Source organism: Takifugu rubripes, chromosome 15 (assembly GCF_901000725.2).
Source record: "Takifugu rubripes chromosome 15, fTakRub1.2, whole genome shotgun sequence".
In the NCBI taxonomy this organism is placed as follows: domain Eukaryota; kingdom Metazoa; phylum Chordata; class Actinopteri; order Tetraodontiformes; family Tetraodontidae; genus Takifugu; species Takifugu rubripes.
In genome coordinates this window covers 686,870-705,850 of record NC_042299.1, presented here as the reverse complement: position 1 = coordinate 705,850, position 18,981 = coordinate 686,870, and the positions used below count along the sequence as shown (strand labels likewise).

The 18,981-nt window shown below is 56.2% G+C and overlaps 2 protein-coding genes across 5 annotated transcripts; both read right to left on the bottom strand.

The window, feature by feature from the left end:
• Positions 1-3,112: 3,112 nt before the first annotated feature.
• LOC101079704 (uncharacterized) lies at positions 3,113-15,646 on the bottom strand. Of its 3 annotated transcripts, XM_011617440.2 has the most exons (12): positions 15,255-15,646; positions 13,371-13,491; positions 13,019-13,126; positions 12,898-12,934; positions 11,027-12,819; positions 10,927-10,957; positions 9,023-10,788; positions 8,884-8,932; positions 6,901-8,690; positions 6,787-6,823; positions 3,515-5,071; positions 3,113-3,418 (listed from the first exon to the last, which is right to left on the bottom strand). In XM_011617440.2, the coding sequence occupies exons 1-11, from the start codon at positions 15,347-15,349 to the stop codon at positions 3,549-3,551; spliced, it is 7,350 nt and encodes a 2,449-aa protein (XP_011615742.2). In that variant the 5' UTR covers positions 15,350-15,646; the 3' UTR covers positions 3,113-3,418; positions 3,515-3,548. The 3 variants fall into 3 exon arrangements, with proteins under 3 accessions (XP_011615742.2, XP_011615741.2, XP_029703849.1); XM_011617439.2 differs by having other exon boundaries at positions 3,113-5,071; XM_029847989.1 differs by having other exon boundaries at positions 3,113-5,071; positions 9,023-10,785.
• Positions 15,647-15,895: 249 nt separating this feature from the next.
• LOC101079023 (52 kDa repressor of the inhibitor of the protein kinase-like) lies at positions 15,896-18,811 on the bottom strand. 2 transcript variants are annotated; one of them, XM_029848103.1, is made up of 5 exons: positions 18,558-18,811; positions 18,191-18,305; positions 17,969-18,034; positions 17,863-17,896; positions 15,896-17,768 (listed from the first exon to the last, which is right to left on the bottom strand). In XM_029848103.1, exons 1-5 carry the CDS (start codon positions 18,641-18,643, stop codon positions 16,015-16,017), a joined length of 2,055 nt encoding a protein of 684 aa, XP_029703963.1. In that variant the 5' UTR covers positions 18,644-18,811; the 3' UTR covers positions 15,896-16,014. The 2 variants fall into 2 exon arrangements, with proteins under 2 accessions (XP_029703963.1, XP_003976532.2); XM_003976483.3 differs by having other exon boundaries at positions 17,978-18,034; positions 18,558-18,806.
• Between the last annotated feature and the right edge of the window lie 170 nt (positions 18,812-18,981).

The following is an 18,981-nucleotide window of genomic DNA, read 5'->3' as shown; positions in this document are numbered from 1 at the left end:
TTTCACCCATCAACTCACCAGTCTTACCCAGTTGACCCAAACCACACAATGCTTCAATCGCCACCCCAGTTAAATCCATTACCTTCCCCGCCTCGCCACTCTCGCCAGTCACCTCCACCACCATCTCCACATTCTCGCTCTCCCCACTCACCTCAGTCTCACACACACACTCACTCTGTTTTTCCTCTGCCTGCGACTCCATTACCGCTCCGTCCTGGACAGCGGGGCCTCCCTCCGCACCGAACCACCGACGACTCGGCGCCAGAACGGGCCACGGGGCCGAAGGTGCTGCCGGCGCTGCCACGTATGGGGCTGGGCGGCTCGGTCAAGCCCTGGCTAGATGTCCCTCTTTGCCACAGTTGAAACACTTGAGGGCAGAGGAGGTTGCAAACAGGGTGTAATCAAATTCGTCCACATGGACAATAAAGCGAGTAGAAGTGTGTAGGTGGCGCCGTAGAGCCCTTCCTTTAAATATGAGGTGTGGGACCCAGTAAATGTGTCATCTTTACCGGACCTGCTGCACCTGCAAAGGTTCCTGGGGTTTCGGCCCCAACGCGTTGAAAACAAAACAAAGAGATAAAGTTGTGAAAGATGGATGTTGTGAGGACATGAAGACCGGCCTGCGTCCTTCCCTCGTGGACCTGGTTCCTGTTGTCTCTATTGTATTGGGACAGAGCACTGTCACATGGCACATGCCTGGAGTACTTCATGTCCTCTGGGACACCTCGGCACCCACAGGAGAAGTAGGTTAAAGCTGAATCTGTTAGCAGGAACATCTGAGGTGGCTCAGGAGCAACACAACTCAGGTGACTACATCCTGTTGAAGTGGACTTCAGTCTCCTTCTCAAATCAAATCAAATCAATCTTTATTTATATAGCGTCTTATACAATCAAAATTGTTTCAAGGCGCTTTCCAGAATCCCAGGGCCTGACCCCAGACAAGCAACAGTGGCAAGGAAAAACTCCCCTTTAACAGGAAGAAACCTGGAGCAGAACCAGGCTCATGTAGGCGGACCCTCCTGCTGATGGGGGGGGGGGGTAGAGAGAGAGGAGAGGAGAGGAGTGGAGACCATGACCCAGTGGGGTGACAGAGGCCTGTCAGGTGATCATGTTTCTGGACCCCGGCAGCCTCGGCCTATAACAGCACAGCTAAGATGTGACCTAACGATTAGACGACCCCCTAAATATGATAATCTGTCTGTCTATGATAGTAACTGGAACTACTGAATTAGTAACAATAAGCTTTTTCAAAGAGGAAGGTTTTAAGTTTGATCTTAAAGTAGCGATGGAGTCAGCCTCCCGTACCTGGACAGGGAGCTGGTTCCATAGCAGGGGGGCCTGGACAGGGAGCTGGTTCCATAGCAGGGGGGCCTGGTAGCTAAATGCTCGGCCCCCCATTCTACTCCTAGAGACTCTGGGAACCACCAGTAGACCAGCATTCTGAGAGCGGAGTGGTCTATTGGGCTGGTCAGGTGTCACTAGCTCCTCCAGGTAGGATGGAGCTAGGCCTCTGAGGACCTTGTAGGTCAAAAGAAGGGTTTTAAAAATTATTCTAAATTTAACAGGCAGCCAATGAAGCAACGCCAGTAAAGGAGTCATGTGATCTCTTTTGTCAATACCTGTCAGAACTCTGGCTGCAGCATTTTGGATCAACTGGAGGCTTCTTAAAGAGTTGTTTGGACACCCTGATAATAAAGAATTACATAGTCCATAATCTTATATAATATACGTCTGTGGAAAACACTCATCTGCTCATCATGTCAAATAAGCTACTGTCCATCTGTCTGTCTTCTCTGCTTGTCCAGGTCTAAGTCACATGTAGAGGTCCACAGCTACAGCAGCTACAGCAGCTACAACAGCTACAGCTACAGCAGCAGCAGCAGCTACAGCAGCAGCAGCAGCTACAGCAGCAGCAGCTACAACAGCAGCTACAGTAGCAGCAGCAGCAGCTACAGCAGCTAAAGCAGCTACAGCAGCAGCTACAGCAGCTTCAGCAGCAGTAGTTGTAGTGGCTACAGCAGCAGCTACAGCAGCAGCTACAGCAGCAGCTACAGCAGCAGCTACAGCAGCAGCAGCTACAGCAGCAGCTACAGCAGCTTCAGCAGCAGTAGTTGTAGTGGCTACAGCAGCAGCTACAGCAGCAGCTACAGCAGCAGCTACAGCAGCAGCAGCTACAGCAGCAGCTACAGCAGCAGCTACAGCAGCAGCAGCTACAGCAGCAGCTACAGCAGCAGCAGCAGCAGCAGCAGCTACAGCAGCAGCAGCTACAGCAGCAGCTACAGCAGCAGCTACAGCAGCAGCAGCTACAGCAGCAGCTACAGCAGCAGCAGCAGCAGCTACAACAGCTTCAGCAGCAGTAGTTGTAGTGGCTACAGCAGCAGCTACAGCAGCTGTTGGTTGAGGACTCCAGGGCGTTGACGGTCCGGGCCGGTCAGTTCTGATCACCTGTGGTTCTGGTGTGCTGGTTCAGCAGGGCCAGAGGAACCTTTGACACGGGGCAACGCAGCAGCAACAATCAGGGTTTTGTCTCCAGACGCTGCTGCACCTTCAACCCACGGCTTCGTTTCAGAAGCTAAATTGTAAAGAAATGCTATTTTATCGCACAAATGAAAGCAATTTAATTGATTTATATTTATCATATATATCATTATTGTCTGATATATATTGTATAATAATATATATTATAGATTGACTTGTACGTGCTTCTTAAAATTGTTTAGTATTTTAGCCTTGATGCATTATTGACACTTCTTATAACTCGGCTGAGCTGTTTCACTGTCTCTTCAGACACACACACACACACTCTCTCTCTCTCACACACACACACACTCTCTCTCACACACACTCTCTCTCTCTCTCTCAGACACACACACACACACACACACACAGCCTCAGCAGCAGGGAGGTCAGAGGATGGTTCGTTACATGGAGGATGATAATTAGTCTCTATCTGGAAGAGGACGGGAGCCACGTGCCACTCTTCCGGTCTCTGCTGGCCAATGACGGCGCCAGTCTGCCCCCTTGTGGCTCCGCCCTGACATTACAACCGACGACAGCGTGCGTGAGCAAGCGGTGCTCGTGCAAGGCCATAAGAAAGACATAAAGCATGAACTCTTTTGGGAGGGTTTTATTTATTTTTTGGACAAATATATGTCGATTTTCCTATAGAAGGAACATTCACTCAAAGCTACAAATAAGCAAATCAGCTTTTGCCAAGACTCGAGGGGGCAGTTGTAATCGTGCCCCGGCCAGGTGCCAGTTTTAGCATTTTAATGGAGTTGTGTAAATCAATCCGGTCCAACCTGACGGGACCCTGGACACGGGTATTAAAAGAGACGGAGTCTATTCTGCATCAAGGCACAGCAGCACTGCTCAGCATCACCGGAGCCTTTGCCAGACGTCCCATTGAGCACTACAACTGTACAAAATAGAGGATTTATAAAATATACCAAAACACCTATATCACCAATGTACAAGTAGTCGCGCTGTCAGCAGGTAGGAGATGTTACTGCACCACCCAGATGTGCTGTGCTGGAAGATGTGGGCCGTCACAGAGGATGGAGCTCGCTCAGACGCCGCCTGTCCTGCCCCACAAACTCCGGGAGGCTTCGTCTCCCCTGCCTGAAATTGGTCTCCCTCCTCGAGAAGGGCAGGATGATCTGAAGCCTGAGGAGCGTTTCAATGTTGCTGAAGCTTCTTATCTGGGTGGTCTTGAGCGTGTCGAGCACCGTGGTGGGGAGGTACCCTGCCAGGGGGTCCAGCCACTTCTCTTTCCACGACTTGACCTCGGAGTGCAGAGACAGCTGGTCCGGCAGGTCCTCCCGGTACAGGTGAAGCACCAGCCCGGCCAGAGCGCTGGTTTCCACTTTAGCCATAGCATAAGGCACGATCTCCAGACACCTCAGCGTGTCCAGCACCTTCTCTGTGAAGAGCTCCTCCACCTGGGCGATGGAGTGCTCCACCGCCTTCACGCTCAGCGACTCTTTGTAAAGCTCACTCAAGGACTCCAGCAGCAGCGGGTGCGCCACGCTCACCTGCAGCCTGGTTGCCGCGGCAACCGCTTCGTGGAACCAGGCCTGGTGGCAAGTGTCCAGGTCGCTCCTCAGGTTCCTGAGGGACAGCTTCACCTCCGGCAGCTTGTTGACAGCCAGCAGCATGTCCAGAGGTTTCCCCTGGAAGGACTGACTCAGCTTTTTAGTGGCCGCCAGCACGTTTTTCTGCACCACGGCCGCCAGGATGAAGTCAAAGTCCCTGATGGCGTCGAGGAAGCCCGAGGCCTGCTGCTGGCTGGGAGGGCTTCCTTCGTCTTTCAGCTGGTTCAAGCAGAGCACGATGACCTGCAGGGTCTCCACCATCACCTCGTGCATGTCGTGGCTCTTCTCCCAGTTCTTGATGAGCCCGTCCCTCAGCCGGCCCACCTTGCCTTCATCGTGAGCGTACAGCTGGTGAATCGTGTCCTCCACTCGGTTCTGGCGCCCGGCGTCCTCGGTGAGCCACTGCAGCAGCTTGTGGATGAGGGCGGCTCCACTCGCCACCTCCTGGGCCGGAGAGGAGCGCGCCAGCCACACGTTGAGGGACAGAGAGGAGCTGAGTGTTCGCACGGCGTGGGGGTACTTCTGAGCCATGGCCGAGCTGACCGCTCTCATCTGAGCCCCCTCCGTCCCAACGCCGAGCACAGCTTGTCCCCTGCAGTACTCCATGTTGAGCCCCCACTTCTCCGACAGGGCCGTCTCGATGGCCTCCGAAAGCTGGGCCGAATCCTCGGTCAAGGGGATGAAGGCGAGCGTCTCCTCACACTGGATGTCCTCTTTGTTTAGATACCTGATGGACAGAGGGACGTAGCGCCCGCCATCGATGTCCACAGCCTCCTCGGTGATAATGGTGAAGAACTGAGAGTCCCACAGTTCCTTAATGATCTGCTCCCGCAGTTCCGGTTCGTAGAAGGACACCATGGTTCTGGGCCCCTGAGCAGCATTCAGCAGGTCTTCACTGTGGTCCAAACTCACCAGAGGGTCAGCAGACGTCTCGCAGGCCTCTGCTGCAGCTGCCGCCGTTGCTTTGGTGCCTCCAGCTTCAAACAATACAAAGAAATATTAATGGCACCAAATCACACCTGGTTCAATGATGCTGGAGCGGTCCGAAATCTGGGACTTGACCTGAACTCCAGAGTTAAGGCTTCAATATCACCCCCCCACTAAGGTCACACCGGCTGTAGGAACATCTGCTGCTCCACCACTTCAGATGGGGGAGCAGCCCCTCGAAATTAGGCCCCGACCCAGAGAGACCTTTCATCCACTGCTCTACAGGTCCCATGTTGCCTTTAAAGATTGGAGCCATGAAAGATTCTTCATAGTGACGAAAGAAACTCCAGTGAGACACTGGCTGGGGGCCACTGGCAGGGAGGCCACTGGCTGGGGGCCACAGGCTGGGGGCCACAGGCAGGGGGCCACTGGCAGGGAGGCCACAGGCAGGGGGGCCACAGGCAGGGAGGCCACTGGCTGGGGGCCACTGGCTGGGAGGCCACTGGCAGGGAGGCCACTGGCAGGGGGCCACTGGCAGGGAGGACACTGGCAGGGGGCCACAGGCTGGGGGGCCACTGGCAGGGAGGCCTGCCAACGTCTCAGCAGGGACTCACAGAGACATGATCACCTGACAGGCCTCTGGCACCCCACTGGGAAATGGTCTCCTCTCCTCTACCCCTCTCCTCTCTTACCTATCCTATCCTCTACCTGTCCTCCCCCCCTCTCCTCTCCTCTCTCTCTACCCAGCCGGCCATCAGCAGGAGGGTCCCCCTACATGAGCCTGGTCCTGCTCCAGGTTTCTTCCTGTTAAAGGGGAGTTTTTCCTTGCCACTGTTGCTTGTCTGGGGTCAGGCCCTGGGATTCTGGGAAGCGCCTTGAAACAATTGTGATTGTAAAAGACGCTGTATAAATAAAGATTGGTTGATTGACATAACTGGCAGATTCCTCTGGAGAGGCAAAGGAAGCTGCCTGGCAGGACTCAGAGTTCATCCAGATCCAAAACCTCCTCCTGGTCTCAGCCCAGACGGGCTCACCAGTCTTTATGTGTGGGGAGAACTGGAGAACTTTGACCTTCTGAAGTACGGGGAGCACCATCCTGCCAGGGACCCAGCCTTTAATAACCTCACACCCCCGTTCTGGATGTGGCCCAGACCGGGACTTGTCCCCTGTAGCTGCTGGACTGTGGACGCCCCAAACGTCCCCTCCAACAGTCCTACGTGGGCTGCCTGACCTGGGTGTGTCTTCGGCCTGTAATCTGCTGCCTGCTGTCATCGCTGGCACCGTGTCAGCACCAGGATCCAGACTTTTGCCCTTCTGGGCCCCACCAGGCCAGGAACACCAGGACCCTCATACGAAGGCTCTTGTTATTAAAGTCTGCTCAACCACTTCATCCCTTTTGGACTCACGGGGACGGTCCACAGTGGGTGAAGGCAGGTCCCCCCCTGGATGGGTCACCAGTTCATGGCAGGGCCGTCGAGGAGCATTTGTGGCTTCGCTCCCTTGCTCAAGGGCACCTCGGCAGTGCCATTTTAAGCTACTGTGCAACAGGCCGAGCATGTAGGAGGTGGGGCGATCTGGAACCTCTCCAGTTATTCCACTGGTGCCAGTAAAGTCCAGAGGGAGTTGTTTTGCTGTGGTCGACCCTCAAGGCCTCACACCACCACCTAACACTGCACGGGTGCTCGTTGGACCCCCAGAGTGGGAGCAACACCTGCAGCCACACCTGAGGAGCCAGCAGACAGGTGTGAGGGAGGGAGACACTTACCCGCCTCTAGTCTGAGAGTCCGTGTTGCTGCAGCCACCTGAAAGGAGAAGAAAGTGCCTGTAGAAGTGTCCTGAACCATCAACCTTTAGGAGACGCGAGCCGACGGGAACTCACCTGAGAAAGAAAGGACCTGCTGTCCACGCAAACGTCCACAAAGCTCTGAATGGCTTCAGGCAAGTGCAGCAGGGTCGAGCGGTGGGAGAGCAGCATGACGCGATCGAACCTGTTCCCCGTGCAGACGGCGTCTTTCAACAGAAGCCTGGTGGAGTTCAGAGTGGTCCTCATCAGGTCCCACTCCATGCTGACACTGGGCAGGACAGCCACCAGCCTCAGCAGCAGGGACACGGTGGGGTGGTTCCTGGACTCCGGGTGGACCAGCGTCTCAGCGATCGATGTTGGAGGAGCCTCCTGGTGTTTCTCCCTCCAGATGGATGCCCAGATGTTCAGATCCTGCGTTGCCGTTTCTGGCTCTGGCAGCTCTGAGAAGTAGAGGCTGTACGGCTGCTGGGTGGCTTCCGTCAGAATAGGAGTGCAAGAAGGCAGCAAGGACAGCAGCGACAGGGCCTTCAGGTGGCTGTCTGAGAAGCTGTGCTGCATCTCCTCCACCAGACTCCTGAGCAGCGGCACGCTCAGCTGCTCCCGGTAGTAGATCTCCGGAGAGTCCCAGTTGCCCACCTCCTCCGAGAAGCACACCTGTTCGGGAGCAAGCTTGGTCGCCAGCCGGAACGCCTGCTCAAACCAGGCGGAGTGGAGATGATTCACATTTCGCAGCATTTTGTTGAGCATCTCCACGATGGAGGGGATTTTCTCCACCTCGCAGAGGATATCCGCGGGGTTTCCACAGCGGAAGACGGTGCTACAGTTCCGAAGGGGAGCACAGGCGTTCTTCAGGATGACGAGGGTGACGATGAAGTCCACGCCTCTGAGGCGGGTGGAGAGAACCTTTGCATGCTTGGACTTGGAGCCTGCGGCGCTGGAGACGAAAGCGTCCAGGCAGCTCAGGACGGCCTCCAGCGTGTCAACAAGCAGGTCAAAGAAGTCCTCCCTCTTGTTCCACTTGGAGTAGCAAGTCTCTGGCATCTCCTCCAGGGCCTCTCGGGGCATGTTGAGGAACTTGTCCACCGTCTGGGCCAGCTGCCGCTGCAGCCCCGGCGATTCGTCGAAGAAGGCCAGCAGGTCCTCGGTGAGCGCCAGCGCGCGGGCCACCGGGGGGCAGGGGACGCTCCCCACCAGCCAGTGGGCCAGGCCACACGACTCGCTGGGGGTCACCACCGACAGGGGGTAGAGCTCAAGGAACCTCAAAGACATTTGCTTCAGGCTTTCATAGCCGGTGCCGGAGCGCATGAAAGCCTGCCCCCGACACTGGGACATGGGCAGGTGCCAGTCGTCAGTGAGGACCGCGGCGAGGCGCCGTGCTTGGGCATCGACGCCGCAGCCTTCGTCCAAGGGCAGGAACCCCATGAGCTCCACCTTCGGGGCCGACTCTTCCACGTACCTGACGAAGACGGGCAGCTGCACCCCGTCGGCATCCCGCACCGGTTTGTCTATGATGAGCGAGAAGAACGGGGATTCCTGGATCTCCTTCAGGATGGCAGAGCGGATTCCATCTATCAGAAGTCTCACCGTGTCCCCATCGCTCAGAGGGGGGGTGTCCTTCTCCTGGCCTCCAACCCAGTGGCACAGGCTGAGCTGCTGCAGGACCAGGGCTCTGTCCGGGTCACCGAGCTGAGCCAGGCTGCTGCTCCTCCTGCGCAGCAGCGCCGCCAGGCTGAAGACCGCGTTCAGGCTCTCACTGTTGTCCCCGATACAGCCGTTCTCGTCCACGGCCTTCAGCTCCGCCCCCACCTTTCCTGGAGGAGTGTCCCCGTCTTCGTCCTCTTCCTCCTCCCTTTTGACAGAATCAACTGGGGGGAAAAAAAAAAAACCACAATTCTAGATTATTAAAAGACTAAATCTGTAGTTATACTGTAGACGCCCCCCCATATACAAGAGTGTACGACAACACGCGTGTGTGTGTGTGTGTGTGCCCCATGACATCACAGCGTGTGCATCTATGAGGTGACCCTCTCTAGCAGCAATAATCCTCTCTGTCCATACCTTCCTTATCATTTTCCAAGGTCCTGACAAAACTTTTGGATTCCTTTTCCTGTAAGAGGAGGAAAACCATTTTTAATGCAGCAGAAATTCCAAAAGGTGGAGCGTGAGAACTCGGAGATGATGCGAAAGGCGCACGTACCAGACAAATGCCCTCCAGCGCCTGTGGGGTAACTTTGAGGCACTGGGTGACCATGTGCTCCAGGTCTCTGCTGAAGTCTGTGCTGACCTGGAGCATGGCCAGGCAGGGCGAGCGCTCGGTGCTGTCTGTGCTCCTCAGGTACTCCTGGAACTTCAGGTAGCGCAAGACCACCCCGCAGTCCTCCAGGGCCGTGCTGGGAAGAACCGACATGATCCTGAGGAGCGTGTTGATGTTCCCAAAGTACTGCATGATGGGCAGGCGCAGCGTGCTGAAGATGGTGGCCGGGATGGTCACAGACGCCACTTTGGTTTTCCAGGTCACCCTCCAACAGCACAGCTCGGTGAAGAAGTTGTCGGCGTCGGGAAGGTCGCTGCTGTAAAGGGGAGGCTTGGACTTGAGACTCTCAAACATGTAGCTCACCGTCACGGAGCACGGGACCAGCGAGAGGAAGTTCAGGGCTTCTTTGTGGTCCTCTGAGAAGTGATCCTTGACCGCGCTGATGAGGTTGTCCACCAGAGGCACGCTGACGCTGTCCTTGTAGAAGCTGAGCGGCTTAATCAGGCCGTCTCTGGACATCAGGCTTTCGGGCAGCTCAACTTGCACGCCGAGGCTGTGGGCGATGGCGGAGGCCTCGTCGAACCAGTTCTGGTGGAACACTTTGATGGTGGTTTTCACTCGGTTCAGCGTGGCCACGATGCCGCTGATCTGGCACAGCTGAGAGGCGGCGCTCAGGTGGTCCTTCTGCAGCCCTGCACTCAGCTCCCTGGTGAAGGAGGACACGTTCTTCAAAACCACCATGGCGATGATGAAGTCGAACTGCATCACCCTGAGGAGCAGCCCTCCGGCTTGTTCGGACACGGGGGCCGTCCATCGTTGGGGGTTTTTCTTCATCTTCTCCAGGGTTTCCACCAGGGGCTCCAACATCTGCACAAAAGCCTCGTAGGAATCGTGCTTCTCTTGCCAAAGGACGCAGAACGTGCCCTGAAACTCCTGCACCTTCTCATAGCTCTCCCGCAGACCAAAGGCTATGACCTGGTCTAGCTGCTTCTGCAGGCTCGCACTGCTGCCAAAAAACCTCAAGACCTCCTCAAATAGGTCCAGCGCCCGTTTAATCGCAGAGACCGGGATGGACTTGGACCACCACGTGTTGAAGGAGTAACAGGAGCAGTGCGTGCTTATGGCCAGGGGGTACTTCTCCTGGACCTTGCAGGCAAAGGCCTTCAGCTTATACGACACGTCCCCAGAGCCCAGGTACGCTTGGCCCCGGCAGTTCTTCAGATCCAGATGCCACTTGACCGTCACTATGTCCAGAAGACTCTGTACCATGTCCTCACAATCCAGATCTGCATCAACGAAGCCCATCAGCTCCAAGCGCATGACGTCGAAACTGTCCACGAAGCGCAGGAAGAGAGGCAGACGGTCCTTTTCTCCAAACCTCACCACGCAGTCGATGAACAAGGAGAAGAAGGAGTTGCCCACTTCCATGAGGATCCCCTCCCTGACCGCATTCTCACACACGCTGAGAACCTCTTTCATCTCCGATTTGGTCACGTACTCCACGTCTCCATCCCGTGGCGGGGAATCTCCGCCCGCTCTGCTGCGACCGGCGGACGCAGCCACCACTGCGGCCTGCAGGGCCGACTTCAGAGCCTCCCTGTCGGTCTCTGCGCACTTGAGCTCCACCAGCCTCTCAGCATCCAGCTCCAGGTTCAGGAGCTGCACCTCCTCCTCCGTGTCCTTCTCGCCATGGTTGCAGTGCGGCGCCGCTGGAAAGAGAACGCAGAGCGACCGTCAAACACACGAGACGAGAGAAGAGAGACGAGACGAGATCCGTCTGCGGTTCCACCTCAGGTCCACCACAAGAGTCTAACCCTAACCCTCGAACCCTCAGATGTGGAACTCACCTTGCGGGTGCTTCTCCTTCACGTCGGCGTCCTGCAACACAGACGAGAGTGTCATCGAGCGTCGGGGTCACGGGGTCACGCGTTTGCCGGCTTTACTCACGATTTGCAGCAGCTGCAGAACCTCCGGGTGCTTCTGGACGTAGAAGTCGACCATCTTCTCGATGCTGAAGTGCACGTCCTGGTTGACGTAGACGTAGGCTATGTTGCACCTTCTCTGGTCCTCTGCGGTGGCGCTCAGGTAGGCGTGGCAGCGCTCCAGCACCATGTGGTACTGGCCGTACACGTCGGCCTCGGCGTTGACGCAGGGAACGGTGCCCAGCACTCTCAGCAAGCTCTGCACGTTGGGGTAGAAGCCGATGTCGGGGATCTTGAGCGTCGCAAAGACGGTGGTGGGGAGGATCCGGCGCTTGCTGGCGTGCTTCCACTTCACCTCCCAGGAACCCAGCTCTTCGTAGAAGGTGTCGGGTCTGGCCAGGTTGTTCAGGTTGGCGTCCGCCACTTTGTCCCGCCGGATGCTGAAGTTGTGGTCAGCCATGTAGGAGGGCACCAAGGAGAGCCAGCGGAGGATCCGCACCATCTCGGTGCTGAAGACCCTCTTCACCTCCGCCACCAGGTACTGCAGAATGGGCCGGCTCAGGCTCTCCCGGTAGAAGTCGTCCAGCGGGGTTTCGGAGGAAGGCCCCTGCTCCAGCTCCGGTTTGGAGATCTCCACCACCAGCTTTTTAGCCCTGCCGACCGCGTCCGAGAACCACTTCCTGTGCAATATTGCGAGTTCCTGTTGGTACTTGCTGACTAGCTTTAAGGCGTTAGAAATGGTGTATTGCAAGGTACTACTGATGCTAATGATTCCCCTGAGACTGGAGTTAAGGATGCTCACGCAGCAGAGGGTGTTCTTCAGAACCACCAGCGTGATGATGAAGTTGAAGTTCTTCAGAACCGGTTTGAGCTTGGCCATTTGCTCCGCGGTGTCTTCGTCCACCTTGGAGATGATCTCGTTGATGCAGTTCAGAAAGGGCTCCAGAATGTCCAGCATGATCTGGAAGGCGTCTGTGCAATATTCCCAATTCTGGCTCAAAGCCGCCTTGATCCGCTCCGCTTCCCCTTTCACGTGCCCGTAGACCATCTGAATCTTGCCCTCCAAGCGCTTCCACAAATCTGGGGTTCTCCTGAGCAGCGCGGCCACCTCCTCCACGGCGTCGGCCACCTTTTGGATCGACGGCACCGGCATGCAGCGGATGATCCATATGTTGAAAGCGTAGGGGTCACTGGGCGAGAGCACCACCTGGGGGAACTCCTGGAGGATCCTGCAGGTGAGGTCGCGGATCTTCTGGCACATGCTGCCCGTCACCAGGTAGGTGAGGCCTCGGCAGTGCTCCATCCTCAGGCCCCACTTGCTGCGCAGCTCCGACAGCAGCATGTAGAAGAGGTTCTCCGCATCCGCGTCGCACGGCAGGAAGCCGATCAGGTGCTTCTGCGGGAACCCGTCGATGGTGACGGACCTGATGAAAACGGGGATCTGCTCTTTTCCTTCGATACTGGTCACGTCGTGGAGCAGGATGGAGAAGAAGCGGGCCAGCTTCAGGCTCTTCAGGATCTCCTCCCGCATCAGGTCTTCGCTCAGGTGGAGGATTTCTTTCTTGTCGACCTTCTCCATGCAGACCGGGCTGAGCGTGTGCGGCCCGCCCGCCATGGGCTCCTCGCTGCTGAGGCTGGCAGCAGTGATGCTGAATCCCGTCAGGGCCAGGTTCTCCTTGAAATAGGCCTTGAGGATCTCCTTGGCTTTACAGCTGGGGGGATCTTCTAGGACCGGGTCATCAACGTGCAACAGGGACGTGCTGTTTTCCCCGGACGCCATCGCCGGGTCTGCAGGACGCTCCGCTGGTGCCGGGAGCTCTGAAGGGAGCAGAACACGGGTCAGGAGCGCCACTACTAGTCAAGGTTAACCCATCACATGTGAGCCACACACTCTACCTTTGACCTTCTTAGCAAAGGGATGCTCCTCTTCCAGCTGCACAAAGAGAAACACACGTGTTTACTACACAGGTGACAGCAGGGTTAGGGTTGGGGGCACTTGGCTCGGCGAGACACTTACAGGCTCTCTGGTTCGCTTCCTGTGGGGGGACTGGTTATTGCCAGGTCTTTGAACTTCAAATATGGTCGGAACAGCATCATCCTTCAAGATCCAGGGGCCCGAGGGGCTCTGAAATGAACAGCAACCGATTACAGCCTGCTCGACCACGTGGACACAGGTGATTCCCTGCACACGTCACGGCTCTCCGTCAGTGGGTCACACCAGGAGCCCTGACCTGACCTCCCTCGGTGAAGACCCCTCTGGAAACCAGACTGGACTCTACGCTATGTCGTAGGGTCGTATTTAGACCTGGCTCGGCCAACAAAAGGAGGTGCAGGCGCTCCTCCGTGGGCTGACATAGTCAAGAGATTACCTGATGGGAGATCAGCGAAGGCTCAAAGTGCTTCGCACACAGTTTGTACAGCACGTGCAGCTGTTCGGGAGGTTCCGAGGCCAAATCCGGGCGGCAGCAGTTGGTCAACCACTGCTTGCAGCTGTGGAAGACAAGTGAGAAGGGCTTAATGTTTAATGCCTCTGCAGGTTGGCGCACGCCACTCTGGACCGCCCCGCACGGGCTGGATCTGTAGGAGCGAGAGGCCGCGCCCCCTCCCTGTGCCCCGCCTCCCGGCACTGCTGATTGGTTGCTTTCTTTAGCTAACATGTTGATTCTGTAGCCTGGAATCCACTCTGCACCTGGGTGGGAAGTATTGCTCCAGGACTGGGGAGCCCCCACAGCTAGCTCGGCTAGTGCTAGCAGCCTGCTAGAGGAGGGCGGCTGGTAACGGCAGCGCGCGTTTAAGCCGTTACAACAAAAGAACAGCACACAAGGGCAGCTGACATCACATGAGGGGTCACAGAGGCTCAATCCTGAGAGAAGCTGAAGCAGAGAAAAGGGGCATCAAGAGGAGGAGGCGGCCCAGCAGAGGCCGAGGGCCTGGTTACACAGCTTCCATCGGTAACCTGGCCCCTCTGCTGGGGCCACATGAGGGCCTGGCCCCTCTGCTGGGGCCACATGAGGGCCTGGCCCCTCTGCTGGGGCCACACGTGGGCCCTTCTCTTCATCTGGACTCACGCTGAGGTGTTTCACCTCAAGAAGCTCCTTCAGGCCTAACCCCAGAGGTCTCCATGCTGCACTGGTTTACCCTGAACCACAGTTGGTACCTTCCAGGGAGGGGAAGGAGAAGGACCAACCGAGGAACGTGCGGTTCTCTTGGTAGGGCCTTTCTTAAATCCACAATGAAGAAGAACAGAGAAGTGAGGACAGAAGCACAGCCGCATGGACAGGACAGGACTCGGGACACTCAGCTGAAGACCACAAGATTCCTGTTGTGGCGCGAGAAGAAAGACACCAGTTGCTGCTCCCAGTGCTGTACTGGGATCCCTCCCTAGGGACACGGACGGTCACATGACCAGGGCGACCCCCCTCCGTAGAGCGGATTACCACCCGACAGCGTCAGTAAACCAGTACAGTGTTTGGACCTCTGGGGTTCCACCGGTTCCTTTGGAGCTGAAGAAGCTTCCTGACGTGAGAAGTCTTCCAAAACTGAGACTCCTCAGAACCAGTCTGCAGGTTCTGTTGGCCCACCGAGCCTCAGGTCTGGACCGACACCTGTAGAGGGCAGATGGTCCACACGTGGACGGGGACGTTCCTGCTTAAACTATGGTCCAGAACTGCGGTCCAAAAGGGCGAGAGCCTCTCGGCTCCAGGTTCCATCCAGTTAATGTCACATCTCCTAAAATAAAGCGCGCGACACTAAAATCTGCGCACAAAAGCACAATTACGGCAACAACCCCAACGTCAATCAAGAGAGAAACGCGCAACTTTGGCGCATTCTCGAGATTTTACGCGTTCGAACATTGACGAACTATCAGCGAGGTCCTCTGAAGGGATGTATGGATAGAAACAGGGATATGAGGTTAGCACGTTTTTCACCTTTAGTACCGCTAAAGTAACGTTCCCACAATCGTGCCACATTTGCAGCAACTTCAGATGAAATTAGCTTTAAATGAATAAAGTTGTGCGCTGCGGCTCCCTTCGCTTTGCGGGAGTTCTAAATGGGAATAATTAATTCATTAAGCAGACATAAAGCGCGATTGGAGCGTGATTGGAGCACTTTTCTTTCATACGGCAGTCTGCGCCATCTTCGACAGTTTGGCCACTGTTAGCCAACATGATGCTAAGCTAACGCTAGAGGCGGGCAGCTAGCGCGGAGGCTAAGTGGCTAACCCATATTGATTGTAAATAGGCGACACTTACCGCTCCGCATCAGCAGGGAAGTTAAAAAGTGGGGTCTGGCCCCCGGGCCCCTGCTGCTGGGAACCACAGTTGGTAGCAGCGCAGCAATCGCTCATTCTGACTCTAAGGTAGCTTCCTTGCAAACAAAGTGGCTATGTTAGCTGGTGGTTGCACGCCAATAAGGCTACACGAGTAAAACTCTCCCGCTAGGAGACCGGAGTCAAGACCTGGGGGGAACCAGCGCACGCATTCTCCAATCCCGGGGTTGCTTCAGCCTAAAAGTCTCGGAAAGCGGCCGAGATGTTCGTATTTACATCCTTTCAAAAGTTGACGTATGGTGGACCAAAGAGTTCGGTAGCGTGTCAGCCTGAAGAGGGACCGTGCGGTACGCGCGGCCGCCGCTAGGGGGCGGCAGAGCCGGCCTGGCGGGCCGACGGGCTTTTACCGCCACAGGAGAGGAAGTCGCCTCCTTCCTCGCTTCCTTCCTTCCTTCCTTCCTTAAGGCAGCATGTTCACTTTTTCTACCACCCGTCAGGACATTTTTGATTAATAGTGCGGTTAGTATTTGTTCATTAAATATGTGCAGGATGTGATGAGCGCATTAAGGTTAAAGTTTAGACGCACGCAGAGATCTAGAGGACGCCAAGGACAGAGGAAGCGTCTTATCTTGAACACACAGCACACAGCATTTATTGGAACAGTTACAGAGCGACAGCAGCGCCGCGACACACATGTTGCTAAGGCGAGCGGCGGGCAACGCCGGCGTTGGGCGGCGCCGCCATCACGGCCACTCCGAGTCCGGGTGAGCCTTGGAATAGGCCTCCACAGCCTCGTCCAGGTCGCCCACAACGTCACAGTTCATGCTCAGGAAGATGAGGCTTTTGGATTTGAACGGGTCAGGCGTGTTCTCCAGGAGCCCCTGCAGCCGTCTGTACGCCACGTCCGAGCCGTCCTCCGGGGACGAGGACGGCAGGACGCCGAGCGCCCTGAAGATCCCACGCACGTTAGGGAAGAACCTCAGGTCAGCCAGGCGCAGGGCTTGGTGGACGTCGGGGGGCAGAGCGTCTCCGTCGGCCTGCTTGCTCCACTTCACCTGCCAGCAGTGCAGCTCCTCCGGCAGCACGGCTGCGTTTGGGAGGTCCTGGTGAAAGGACAGGACGCTCTGCGGCTCAGGGGCGCCTCGCTGCTGCGCCATCGCCAGCGGAACCAGCGAGAGGCACTTCAGCGCCCCCAGGTGCTGCTCCCCAAACAGCCGGGTCAGCTCCCGGATCACGTGTTGCACCACGGGAGCGGACAGACGGTCCCTGTAGTGGCTCTCCAGGCGCACGGCTCCAGGCGCCGACGGATGCTTCCTGAGGAACGCTCGAGGAACCTTGATGGGGATCTCCATGGCCGTGGCCAGGTTGATGGCCTCGTCGGTCCAGAACTCGTGGTAGACGTCGATGTTGTCCGACACCTCCTTCAGGGAGTGAAGGACGGCTTCCAGGCTGCTCGCCGCGAAGTGGCGATCGGCGGCTTGACCTCGCAGGTTGGCGCCGAAGGCCCGGGTCAGCGCCAGAGTGTTCTTCAGCACAACCAGCGCCATCACAAACTCAAAGCTGGTTATTGCTTTGGAGATGTCCAGGGCGGCGTTGGCCACCTCGTCGCTCCACCTCATTTCCTCGTTGTCGTGGATGCTGTCCACGCAGAGCAGGAGCGGCTCCAGAATCTGCGCCGCCACCTCGAACGCCTCGTTCTGCCCGGTCCAGTTGCTGCGACAGGCTTCCTTCAGCTCCTGGGCCGCTTCTTCCTTCTCCGGGAAGTAAATGGAGATGGCGTTGTCCAGCTCCACCTGCAGCAACGGGGACTGGCTGAAGAACGCCTCCATCTTTCTCAAGGTGGACAAGACCAGCTGGACCCCGGCCGGCGCCATCCCACCGGCCAAGGACAGGTTGAGGTTGGGGGGAGATCGGGGGGTGAGGAAGGCCTGAGGGTAGCGCTCCAGCAGCTGGCCTGCCAGGGTTTGCATGTTCCTGGAGGAGTGAGCCTGAGCCCTGCACTGCTTCATGTCCAGCCCCCACTCCTCCAGTTCAGACAGCAGCTCTGTGGCCAGGCGCTCCTCGGATCCCCCCAGGGACCAGAAGCCAGCAAACCGGTCCTGCTGAACGTCGCGGCGATCCACAAACCGGAGGAAAACGGGGACGCAGCGTTCTCCCGAGAGCTCCACCACGTCGTCGGTGATGATGGAGAAGGCGCCACTTTGTTTCACCTCCTCCAGCAGCTGATGGTGGACCCACTTCTCAAGGGCTTCCACCATGGGAGCCGACTGCGTTGGGGACTCCTTACTGGACTCACAGCTCTTCTGACGGACGCCATCGGCACAGCTCTTTTGATATTCCATCAAGGCCTGGAAATTCGTGGACCCACAACCCTCACCGGGACCGTTCGGAGGGATGTTCTGTCCTCCCAGCAGCAGGAGGATTTCAAATAAGGACTTCAGATATTCTCTGTGTTGGCTCTCCTCCGCAGGAGCCTGCACGTCTCCTTCAACCGTGTCTATTTGTGAAAGAAAGACAAATGAAGAACCAGATCAAAGGAAACATGGGGCCAACATCAAAGGCACATTTCTTAATCATAAAGAGACACTCACTTCTCCCCTTCTTCTCCGATTCATCACCTTTAGTCTGCAAAACAAAGAAAAATGAGATACGTGCTGAGGCGCGCACACGCACACACACACACACACACACACACACTTTACTGACTGTTTCTTCAGCGAGGGTCGGCACGGCGTCACTCTTTAGCACACTTTCCTCAGGATCCTGTCACAAAGCATCATTAGATGTGTGTGTGTAATTAAATGTTTGTGGATTAAAGCTTGAGTCACTCCTTGCAGCCACATTTCTAAGGTAGAAAGCAACTTTATTCGGTCTCCTGGTGAGAAACTGCTGCAGAAACCTTCATCCAGCACCACTTACATTAAAAGCTGAAGGCTCAAAGTGATGCGCACAGATTCTGTAGTATTTATACAGGTGTTCTGGGGCTCTGCTCAGCACATCTGGATTCTGACACCTGGAGACCCATTTCTCAGACCTGGACACGTGGAAGAAAGGGAATGACATTAAACACAGAAACGCGCATTTAAATGGTGAACGTGCCCCAAAGGCAGCATATTGTTTCCACCCAGCTCTAAAATCGCCTTTTGCACAATGCAGATGTTGTCCTTTTATTCTCGCTTCAAAAGTAAAAATTAAACCCAAACTTTGACAAGCACTGACATATTTTAGCGCGCTGAATTAGCCGCTAGGCTGGCTAACATTAGCTTGTAGCGTCGGGGATCTTTACCTGTCTGGATCGAGAGGAAAGCGGAACAGTGGCCGAGAGTTCGGCCTTTGGGCGGCGCAGCTCGGGACTGCGCAGCGGTTCTGCATCGCTGCTTCTTATCCCGGGTTAATTCTGTCCCGATAGTGAGAACAGTCACCCGCGTCAACACACGGGTGCTGAGCGACGCTTCTTCTTCTTCGCCTCATTATGGCGCCGCGCTGCTCGCCCCAGGCAGCGCTACCGCCACCTACAGGTGAGCCCGGGAACCTTCATAAAAAAACAACACGCTAATGCCAGAACAAACCCAACAACGCTTTAAAATTCCGCCCACCCCCACCATAAATAAACATTCTAAATTAAAAAGCGGTTTTTGCTCTTTCCACACCTTCTGCCAACATTTATATCTTCTCATATCACTCTATCATCGACCCAATTACCCTGATGG

What these genes read in the sequence shown, in the direction of transcription:
- LOC101079704 (XM_011617439.2), bottom strand. Translation starts at nt 15,349, where the DNA reads ATGAGCGATTGCTGCGCTGCTACCAACTGTGGTTCCCAGCAGCAGGGG. An exon ending in TTCCCTGCTGATGCGGAGCG is followed by an intron (nt 13,492 to 15,254) that starts GTAAGTGTCGCC and finishes TGTCTTCCACAG; the next exon opens with CTGCAAGCAGTGGTTGACCA. An exon ending in CGCTGGAGGGCATTTGTCTG is followed by an intron (nt 8,933 to 9,022) that starts GTACGTGCGCCT and finishes CTCCTCTTACAG; the next exon opens with GAAAAGGAATCCAAAAGTTT.
- LOC101079023 (XM_029848103.1), bottom strand. Translation starts at nt 18,643, where the DNA reads ATGCAGAACCGCTGCGCAGTCCCGAGCTGCGCCGCCCAAAGGCCGAAC. An exon ending in TTGAGCCTTCAGCTTTTAAT is followed by an intron (nt 18,035 to 18,190) that starts GTAAGTGGTGCT and finishes GCTTTGTGACAG; the next exon opens with GATCCTGAGGAAAGTGTGCT. An exon ending in ATCGGAGAAGAAGGGGAGAA is followed by an intron (nt 17,769 to 17,862) that starts GTGAGTGTCTCT and finishes TTTCACAAATAG; the next exon opens with ACACGGTTGAAGGAGACGTG.